This window comes from Polistes fuscatus, unplaced genomic scaffold (assembly GCF_010416935.1).
Source record: "Polistes fuscatus isolate 324 unplaced genomic scaffold, CU_Pfus_HIC Scaffold3, whole genome shotgun sequence".
NCBI lineage: Eukaryota > Metazoa > Arthropoda > Insecta > Hymenoptera > Vespidae > Polistes > Polistes fuscatus.
The window spans coordinates 4,585,440-4,596,872 of record NW_025113107.1 but is presented as its reverse complement, the minus strand read 5'-3'; the positions used below and the strand labels follow the sequence as shown (position 1 = coordinate 4,596,872).

At 27.8% G+C, this 11,433-nt stretch overlaps 1 protein-coding gene across 1 annotated transcript; it reads right to left on the bottom strand.

The window, feature by feature from the left end:
* Positions 1-5,965: 5,965 nt before the first annotated feature.
* LOC122519272 (protein toll-like) lies at positions 5,966-10,979 on the bottom strand. The gene is made up of 6 exons (XM_043638619.1): positions 10,950-10,979; positions 9,708-9,943; positions 9,223-9,537; positions 8,855-9,152; positions 8,108-8,710; positions 5,966-6,844 (listed from the first exon to the last, which is right to left on the bottom strand). Exons 1-6 carry the CDS (start codon positions 10,977-10,979, stop codon positions 5,966-5,968), a joined length of 2,361 nt encoding a protein of 786 aa, XP_043494554.1.
* Between the last annotated feature and the right edge of the window lie 454 nt (positions 10,980-11,433).

Sequence of the window (11,433 nt, the reverse complement as noted above, 5' to 3'; positions counted from 1 at the left end):
AATAATAAAAAATTTCAAATAAAAATCATTGTCCTAATCACATATATATATATATATCGAGATTATTATAATTTGATTTCAGCCCGTATTCACAGATGTTAAATCTACATCTTCAAAAACCTATTTCATATCTACTTAATCCGATTCCTCTGTCATATTTGCTATTTTTGACTGCACCATCATACTTACTTCCTCCGACTGCTCTATCATACTTACTTCTTCCGTCTGCTCTAAATTACTCCCTTCTTCCGCCTGCTCTAAAACACTCCCTTCTTCCGCCTGCTCTAAATTACTCCCTTCTTCCGCCTGCTCTAAATGACTTCCTTCTTCCGGTCGCTCTATTATATTTACTACTTCCGGCTGAGCTGCTAAATATTGGACAACCATTTCTTGTGATGCACTAGAGTCTTGACTAGCAGTAGGGTCTTGTCTTCTAAATCTATACTTTTTGAAAAAAATATAACTTATATAAACGATTATATGAATAATTAAAATCGCTAATAAAGAACTGTATGTGATAATATAACGTGGTTCAATTCTGTCACACAATTGCCAATTGGTGATTTTATATAATTCAGTTTCCATTTTGGGGCATTCTATTTTACGTAGATCAGGATAAGAATCATGTTTTAATTGGACGAAATTATAGAAATCTTCATTGACGCAATCACATTTAATTGGATTCCCACTTATAGTGAAATTCTGCAAGAAAGTAGTATTCAAGTAGCCCACAAAATCAGAACGGACTATTGATATATTATTATTTTTCAAATCTAATGTCTAAAAAAAGAAAGGAAACAAAAAATATTTTTCAAATATCTTCATTAAGTTAATTTAAAATATTTTAGCCGTTTATTTTGAAAGTGGCCTAACTCCATTAGGAGTAGAGATTTTGGTGTGGGAGAAATGGCATTAAAAAAAAATAATTTCCTGTTTGTCCCCCGAGAGTATTACAATATTTTATAATTTTTAAAATGGTAAAGAATTCTTACGGAGAACCAATAAACTGGTTAAAAATATGTTGGATGCGTTTTGTCAAAAATGAATAAGATTTTCTATAAGACATCAATGAATGAGAACAAAAATTTTAAAGTCCTGAATTTAATACCACGTCGGGGTAGACCAAGAAAGTTCGAAAATATTGTATTGACACCACTGTATAAAAATATAAGACAAATTACAAGCGCAAAATTCAAGGACATAATTGACTTATTACGGTATATACCACCGGAACATCATGATTTCTTTAAACCCCTTTCACATAAACAAAATGAAAAAAAATAAAAAATTGTTTTGTAATTTATGTTTGTAAAAAATATTTTGAATCGCATAATTTATGTTTTTAAAGTGTTATAAAGATATGTAAAATAAAATAATTATTGTTTTTTCGCAATTTGAAGCATCTTAAATTATGTTGAATGGACTTCGGTTCCTTCACATTTTATAACGAATCTGGTTGTTAATTTTGAAAGTAGCCTAACTCCATTCTTGGTAAGAAAACGCATATTATTCACTTAATAATTGCCATTATTTTAATAGGAACTGTAAATTTAACACCTTTAGATACGCTTAAGCAACATAACTCATTGTTATTCTTTACGTATATTTTTAATTGCATTGAAACCCAAACCTTTAAATATCTCAATTTAAGGTTATATAGAGTTAGGCCACTTTCAAAATAAACGGCTCATTTATATAATAAGAAACAACGTACCTGCAAATTATCTGGTAATTTAGAAACTCTTATTACAGAAATTTGATTATCAGATAACAGTAAATCTGTAACTTTTAAAGGTTTGATCGATGGTAATCGCGTTAAAAGATTTCCATTGAGATTCAATATTGTAGGATTATTTCCCCCAAAATTCACTTTTCTCATATCTATCGAAAATTGAAACATTTTTCTATAAGAACAGTCAATAACTCGTACTTCATCTTCAGGTTTTACAAGACAATAACAACCAGTTTGACATTTTGGTTCAATCTTAAAATATTCGTCCTCGGGACAAGCATACAAGTCAGAAGACAATTCATAAACTTTCAACTCGAATGCTCCATTGGTTTGAATACAAGTTACATCTCCCAATTCAATTTTAATGTGATAAAAAAAAAATTGCTTCTTAGAATTACGCAAAAGTAATAAATGGAACAAGTTACAATCGCATAACAATGGATTATGTTCGATGAAAATGATAACGTGAGAATTATTTGTCTTAACAGATCTTAATATATCTGTTAAGTTAAATAAAATAGTTTTTATTTTATTATATCTCACATCGATGTGCATTTCCTCTGACGGTACACTTAAATTACTCGTCTGTAGAAAAAAAAAAATGTAAAAGAAATAAAATTAAATGCAAAACATTATTTAAATCGAATTACACATCCATCTTGTCGTCTTAATTGATTGACTTAATAATACTTATTATTACGCATTGATAATGAAAAAGTGATATTTACCGGTAAGGTTGTTATGTAGTTGTGACTTAGATTTAATAATCTTAAATGATAATTCGGTATAAACAATTCGGGACAAAAATATTGTATACCATTGTGCGATAAATGTAATTCCCTGAGAAATTGATTATTATGAAATGGAGACGATTTTGTAGTATTAGTGTTAAATTTTAGCCGATTATGAGAGAACTTAGCAATTCTTAAATGTTTAATGGGAAATAGTGACATTTCATGCATATATTTTAATTGATTTCTTTCCATGTCTAATAGAATCAAATTTATCAAGCCTTTAAAAAGATCCCTGAAACATATTCTATTTAAATAAAGAAACATAATAAAACTTATGATATTTAAATTGCGTAATAACGTACTTTTTTACAAAAACTATTTTATTCCCGGACAAATCGAGTTTCGTCAAATTTGACATATCTTCAAAGATTCCGTCAGGAAGAGTTTTAATTAAATTGTTATTTATTTCGAGTCTGTTTACACTACTCAGAGACTTGAAGATATTTTGTGGTAATGTTTTAAGATAATTAGAATTCAAGTTGATATGTATCAACGATATTGAATTCCGGAAAAGATTTTCTGGTAAAAATTTAAATCCATTCGTGTGCAAAAAGACTCGCTCAAGCATATCTAAATTTGACAGAAAGTCATCAGGCAAAGTTGTCATTTCTGTGTTACTATCGTGGAAATATAGTAGTCGCAATTGTTTACTCTGATCAAACAGTTCCGAATGCAAAGAAGAAAAATTATTGTAGGAAATGTCTAGTATTTCCAATTTTCTCAATCGATAAAATATAGTCAGCGGTAGATTCCGTAAATAATTCATGTTTAGATACAAAAATTTTAACGATACTAATCCGTCAAATATATTATTATCGATTTCTATCAATTTATTTCCCTCAAGATTAAGTATTTCTAAATTTCTTAATTTAGAAAACGTTCCATTATTAATCATTTCCATTTTATTTTCAATTAACTCGAGTTTTTTTAGATTCGGAATTTCATCGAAGATACCAACGGGTAGATCAATAGTATTATATGATAGTTCAAGCCACTCCAAATTAGGAAATTTCAAAAACCAATCCTTTGAAATATTACATAATTTGTTATCAAATAAAACTAATTTTATAACATTTGAAAATCCTTGTAAAGATTTTTTTTCTAGTGTGTCTTCAAAATTTGGAATAGATTTCAAAATTAGGGCTTTTGGTTCTTCAACTCCAATTTGTTTGATCACATCGATTAAACTAATTTCATCTGATACACCGCAATATTGAAACTCCACCGAATCGATTATCTTTCCGGGTAGATTGTTAGTGAAATTTAAGTCTTTCCATCCTTCCCAATTTACACACGAAATCTATGAATATATTATTTTATTTTATTCGAAGAAAGTAAGAAGTTTATTCACGTTAAAAAAAATGTTATTAAATTGAATTAAATAATAATAGCTCTCGTGCATATATACCTTTAAATAATCGGGTGGATTAATTGTGATGATAAACCTCCTATTATCATTAACACGGCAAATAATTTTTTCTATACCGTAAAGAAATGGCAAACATTCACAACGTTGATTTTTTAAGCAGAAAGGGTTTATGCTGTTGATCGTTGTGAACGTAAGGAAAAATATCACCAAGAATATAATACTCATGGCTTATTAACTGTTAACCGTAAGAGACAAAAACAAAGAAGAAACAGATTTAACGTTATTCGCGAATATTCAAATTTTAAAACGCATCTCTCTTGGATCGAACATAAAATTTAGAAGTTAAACTAAGAGAATTTTACAATATAAACGAATTAAAAGACAAGTAACGTATTTTTGTTTCACTCGGTTTAAAATGTAAGGTCAAAGTAACAATCTTCCGCACGCGTTTTGTTATTTATCTGTTCAGAGGTAGAATAACAGAACTATGAAAGTAATTTATATATATGTAAATTGAAATAAGTTTTATAAAACCTAGATAAACGACCCTACGTGTTCGCTGATTTCCCATTTTCATTTGCTGGTAATCTTTAATTAATTTGAATTTATTTATTTATTTAATTAAATTGTTGTGTTGAATTATATTGTTGTTTGAAAATTATTCTTCTGTCACATTAAACAATATAATATACAAATAAATATACCTGATGAGTTTCCTTTACCGAATTGATCAAAAGATCACTAAAGAACTCAAATAACTAAATGCTAGACTTCCTACATTGGATATAAATAAATATTTATCAGAAAAATATTTAACTCTTTCAATCAAAGCAAAGAATAGAGTCGAAGGATAATTATTTGTTATAGAAATAACAACAACGACAAAAAGGATATATGAAATTAGCAATGCATACGAGTGCGCTTAATTTTTAATATATTTTTCTATAAACTAATACAACATTTTACATATCAGAAATAAACGTTACACATTCGATGAATCCTAAGAAGTTCAAGAATGGTTATAACATTGTTTTACATCTTAAATATTTAATAAATGTTTTGTTTTTCGTCGTAGATATATGTATATTTTTAAATAACATTTTATTTGTTCAAGAAATGAGAAAGGTACTTCTAAAAATAATATATTTTATTCATTCAAGAATAATACTATTGAAAATAACATATTTTTTATTTGTTCGAAAAAAGATATACTTTTGAAAATAAAATATTTTATTAGTTCGAAGAAACATATATCTTCGAAAAATATATATTTTATTTGCTCAAAAAGTTTTAAGTTTTTAAAAAATAAATATGTTATCTCATATAGAAATTGTTTAAAGAAATATTATTAACTAAACGTAATAATATTTTTTTTAACAACAAAGATTCTCCTATTTATTTGATATATTATTTTTAGAAGTATTGCTTTTTTACTATCTGAAATATTTCATTTTTGCTTTACATTATACAGAAAGACTTCATTGATTGTTATAATTCGAAAAGCATTTTAAAAATTAATACGTAGATTAAAAACAAAACAATTAAAAAATATAAAAACAATATAGAAAAAAAATATTTTTACTATCGTTTATCCGAACATCGTCAATTGTAATATAAAGATATAATATATGATAAATAAATAGCAGTAAATATAAGATAAAAGAGATGTTCAGGTAATACAAATAAAAAAAATATTTGCCACGAATTTCTATTGAATTTTAAAATATTGTAAAGAATAAAGATTAAAAAGTTTTTACAGTAGTGTCGTGTCTTCTTTATAATCATCAGTCTCTAAATACTCACAAATTATATACACCTAAAACATATTTATGATATACAATCTGTTATTTTTTTCATGTACATATTGAAACAAATAGAATATTTATCGTAATTTAATTATGTAATTTTTGTCAAATTTTGTTAAAACGATAATCTATAATTTTAATAAAAAAAATAATAAAAAATTTCTAATAAAATTCATTGTCCTAATCACATATATATATATATCGAGATTATTATAATTTGATTTCAGCCCGTATTCTCAGATATTAAATCTACATCTTCAAAAACCTATTTCATATCTATATAATCCGATTCCTCTGTCATATTTGCTATTTCTGACTGCACCATCATACTTACTTCCTCCGACTGCTCTATCATACTTACTTCTTCCGCCTGCTCTAAATTACTCCCTTCTTCCGCCTGCTCTAAATTACTCCCTTCTTCCGCCTGCTCTAAATTACTCCCTTCTTCCGCCTGCTCTAAAACACTCCCTTCTTCCGCCTGCTCTAAATTACTCCCTTCTTCCGCCTGCTCTAAATTACTCCCTTCTTCCGCCTGCTCTAAATTACTCCCTTCTTCCGCCTGCTCTAAATTACTCCCTTCTTCCGCCTGCTCTAAAACACTCCCTTCTTCCGCCTGCTCTAAAACACTCCCTTCTTCCGCCTGCTCTAAATTACTCCCTTCTTCCGCCTGCTCTAAATTACTCCCTTCTTCCGCCTGCTCTAAAACACTCCCTTCTTCCGCCTGCTCTAAAACACTCCCTTCTTCCGCCTGCTCTAAAAGATTTCCTTCTTCCGGTCGCTCTATTATATTTACTACTTCCGGCTGAGCTGCTGAATATTGGACAAGCATTTCTTGTGATGCAGTAGAGTCTCGACTGACAGTAGGGTCTTGTCTTCTAAATCTATACTTTTTGAAAAAAATATAACTTATATAAGCGATTATAGGAATAATTAAAATCGCTATTAAAGTACTGTATATGATATTATAACGTGGTTCAATTCTGTCACACAATTGCCAAATGGTGATTTTATATAATTTAGTTTCCATTTTGGGGCATTTTATTTCACGTAGATCAGGATAAAAATCATGTTTTAATTTGACGAAATTATAGAAATCTTCATTGACGCAATCACATTTAATTGGATTCCCACTGATAGTGAAATTCTGCAAGAAAGTAGTATTCAAGTAGCCCACAAAATCAGAATGGACTATTGATATATTATTATTATGCAAATGTAATATCTAAAAAAAAAAGGAAACAAAAAATATTTTTCAAATATCTTCATTAAGTGAATTTAAAATATTTGAGCCGTTTATTTTGAAAGTGGCCTAACTCCATTTTTCATTTTTTTTCGGTTACTCACGGTAACATGTACAGCTTCAAATTATCTATCAATAAAGCATTTAAGATTTTTTATATTCCGAGTAAATACGGTAATTCTGGACACATAAGTTTTCAGAGTTAGTTGAATCACTGAACCGTTTATTTTGAAAGTGGCCTAACTCCATTAGGAGTAGAGATTTTGGTGTGGTAGAAAAGGCATTAAAAAAAAATAATTTACTGTTTGTACCCCGAGAGTATTACAATATTATCAAAAAGTGTCGGAAAGGTAGTAACTTTATTGTACATGAAATGAGACAAGAAGATTTTGTATCAACAAAATTATTAGAAGACGCAATTTTTAAAAGGGTAAAGAATTCTAACGGAGAACCAATAAACTGGTTAAAAATATGTTGGATGCGTTTTGTCAAAAATGAATAAGATTTTCTGTAAGACATCAATGAATGAGAACGAAAATTTTAAAGTCCTGAATTTAATACCACGTCGGGATAGACCAAGAAAGTTCGAAAATATTAAATTGACACCACTGTATAAAAATGTAAGACAAATTACAACCGCAAAATTCAAGGACATAATTGACTTATTACGATATATACCACCAAAACATCATGATTTCTTTAAACCCCTTTCACATAAAAAAAATGAAAAAAAATAAAAAATTGTTTTGTAATTTATGTTTGTAAAAAATGTTTTGAATCGCATAATTTATGTTTTTAAAGTGTTATAAAGATATGTAAAATAAAATAAGTATTGTTTTTTCGCAATTTGAAGCATCTTAAATTATGTTGAATGGACTACGGTTCCTTCAAATTTTATAACGAATCTGGTTGTTAATTTTAAAAGTGGCCTAACTCCATTTTTGGTAAGAAAACGCATATTATTCACTTAATAATTGCCATTATTTTAATAGGAACTGTAAATTTAACACCTTTAGATACGCTTAAGCAACATAACTCATTGTTATTCTTTACGTATATTTTTAATTGCATTGAAACCCAAACCTTTAAATATCTCAATTTAAGATTATATAGAGTTAGGCCACTTTCAAAATAAACGGCTCATTTATATAATAAGAAACAACGTACCTGCAAATTAACTGGTAATTTAGAAACTCTTATTACAGAAATTAGATTATGAGATAACAGTAAATCTGTAACTTTTAAAGGTTTGATCGATGGTAATCGCGTTAAAAGATTCCCATTGAGATTCAATATTATAGGATTATTTCCCAAAAAATTCACTTTTCTCATATCTATCGAAAATTGAAACATTTTTCTATAAGAACAGTCAATAATACGTACTTCATCTTCAGGTTTTACAAGACAATTACAACCAATTTGACATTTTGGTTCAATGTTAAAATATTCGTCCTCGGGACATGCATACAAGTCAGAAGACAATTCATTAACTTTCAACTCGAATGCTCCATTGGGTTGAATACAAGTTACATTTCCCAATTCAATTTTAATGTGATATACAAAAAGAAGCTTCTCAGAATTACGCAAAAGTAATAAATGGTACAAGTTACAATCGCATAACAATGGATTATGTTCGACGAAAATGATAACGTCAGGATTATATGTCTTAACAGGTCTTAATATATCTGTTAAGTTAAAAAAAATAGTTTTTATTTTATTATATCTCACATCGATGAGCATTTCTTCTGCCGGTACACTTAAATTACTCGTCTGTAGAAAAAGAAAAAAGGTAAAAGAAATAAAATTAAATGCAAAACATTATTTAAATCGAAATAAGCATCCATCTTATCGTCTTAATTGATTGACTAAATAATACTTATTATTACGTATTGATAATGAAAAAGTGATATTTACCGGTAAGGTTGTTATGTAGTTGTGACTTAGATTTAATAATTTTAAGTGATAATTCGGTATAAACAATTCTCGAAGGAAATAATCTATACTGTTGTTCGATAAATGTAATTCCCTGAGAAATTGATTATTATGAAATGGAGACGATTTTGTAGTTGTAGAATAAAATTTTAGCCGATTATGAGAGAACCTAGCAATACTTAAATGTTTAATGGGAAATAATGACATTTCATCCATATATTTTAATAGATTTCTTTCCATGTTTAATTGAATCAAATTTGTCAATCCTTTAAAAAGATCCCTAAAACATATTCTATTTAAATAAAGAAACATAAAAAAACTTATGATATTTAAATTGCGTAATAACGTACTTTGTTAAAGAAACCATTTTATTCCCGGACAAATCGAGTTTCTTCAAATTTGACATATCTTCAAAGATTCCGTCAGGAAGAGTTTCAATTAAATTGTTATTTATTTCGAGACTGTTTAAACTACTCAGAGACTTGAAGATATTTTGTGGTAATGTTTTAAGATAATTAGAATTCAAGTTGATATGTATCAACGATATTGAATTCCGGAAAAGATTTTCTGGTAAAAATTTAAATCCATTTGTGTGCAAAAGGACTTGCTGAAGCATTTTTAAATTTGACAAAAATCCATCAGGCAAAGTGGTCATTTCTGTGTTACTATCGTGCAACAATAATTGTTGCAATTCTTTATTCTGATCAAACAGTTCCGAATGCATAAAAGAAAAATTATTATAAGAAATATGTAGTGTTTCTAATTTTTTAATCGATAAAATATAGTCCGTGGTAGATTAAGTAAGTAATTCTTGTTTAGAAACAAAGATTTTAACGATTCTAATTCGTCAAATGTATTATCATCGATTTCTATCAATTTATTTCCTTCAAGATTAAGTATTTCTAAATTTTTTAATTTAGAAAACGATCCATTATTTATCATTTCCATTTTATTTTCAATTAAATCGAGTCGTTTTAGATTTGGAATTTCATCGAAAATACCAACGGGTAGATCAATAGTATTAAGTGATATTTCAAGCCACTCCAAATTAGGAAATTTCAAAAACCAATCCTTTGAAATATTACATAATTTGTTATCAAATAAAACTAATTTTATAACATTTGAAAATCCTTGTAAAGATTTTTTTTCTAGTGTGTCTTCAAAATTTGGAATAGATTTCAAAATTAGGGCTTTTGTTTCTTCCACTCCAATTTGTTTGATCACATCGATTAAACTAATTTCATCTGATATTCCGCAATATTGAAACTCCACCGAATCGATTATCTTTCCGGGTAGATTGTTAGTGAAATTTAAGCCTTTCCATCCTTCCCAATTTTCACACAAAATCTATCAATTTATTATTTTATTTTTATTATTAGAAGAAAATAAGAAGTTTATTCACGTGAAACAATATAATTAAATTGAATTAAATAAATAGAGCTATCGTGCATATATACCTTTAAATAATCGGGTGGATTAATTGTGATGATAAACCTCCTATTATCATTAACACGGCAAATAATTTTTTCTATACCGTAAAGAAATGGCAAACATTCACAACGTTTATTTTTTAAGCAGAAAGGGTTTATGCTGTTGATCGTTGTGAACGTAAGGAAAAATATCACCAAGAATATAATACTCATGGCTTATTAACTGTTAACCGTAAGAGACAAAAACAAAGAAGAAACAGATTTAACGTTATTCGCGAATATTCAAATTTTAAAACGCATCTCTCTTGGATCGAGCATAAAATTTAGAAGTTAAACTAAGAGAATTTTACAATATAAACGAATTAAAAGACAAGTAACGTATTTTTATTTCACTCAGTTCAAAATGTAAGGTCAAAGTAACAATCTTCCGCACGCGTTTTGTTATTTATCTGTTCAGAGGTAGAATAACAGAAATATTAAAGTAATTTATATATATGTAAATTGAAGTAAATTTGAAAAAACCTTGATAAACGACCCTACGTGTTCTCTGATATCCCTATTTCATTTGCTGGTAGTCTATAAATAGCTTGTTGTTTGAAAACTATTCTTCTGTCACAATAAGCAATATAATATACAAATAAATATACCTGATGAGTAACCTTTTCCGAATTGATCATAAGATCACGAAAGAACTCAAATACGCTTACGGACAAATAAATGCTAGACTATTCATACATGTACTTTAAGGAAAAAAATTAATTCGATATAAATAAATATTAATCAGAAAAATATTTAACTCTGTTAATCAAAGCAAAGAATAGAATCGAAGAATAATTATTTGCTATAGAAATAAAAACAACGACAAAAAGGATATATTAAATAAGCAATGCATACGAGTGCGCTTATTTATTAATATATTTTTCTATAAACTAATACAGCTTTTTACATATCAGAAAAATAATGTTACACTTTCCATGAATCCTAAGAAGTTCAAGAATCTTTATAACATTGTTTTACATCTTGAATATTTAATAAATGTTTTGTTTTTAGTCGTAGATATATGTATATTTATAAATAACATTTTATTTGTTCAAGAAATGAAAAAGGTACTTCTGAAGATAATATATTTTA

Excerpts from the sequence above, each read along its gene's own strand:
- LOC122519272 (XM_043638619.1), bottom strand. The coding sequence starts at position 10,979 with ATGATCAATTCGGAAAAGGTTACTCATCAG. Across the intron at positions 9,153-9,222 it reads AAAATGGTTTCTTTAACAAA|GGATCTTTTTAAAGGATTGA; the intron begins GTACGTTATTAC and ends AATATGTTTTAG. Across the intron at positions 8,711-8,854 it reads ACTACATAACAACCTTACCG|ACGAGTAATTTAAGTGTACC; the intron begins GTAAATATCACT and ends CTTTTTCTACAG.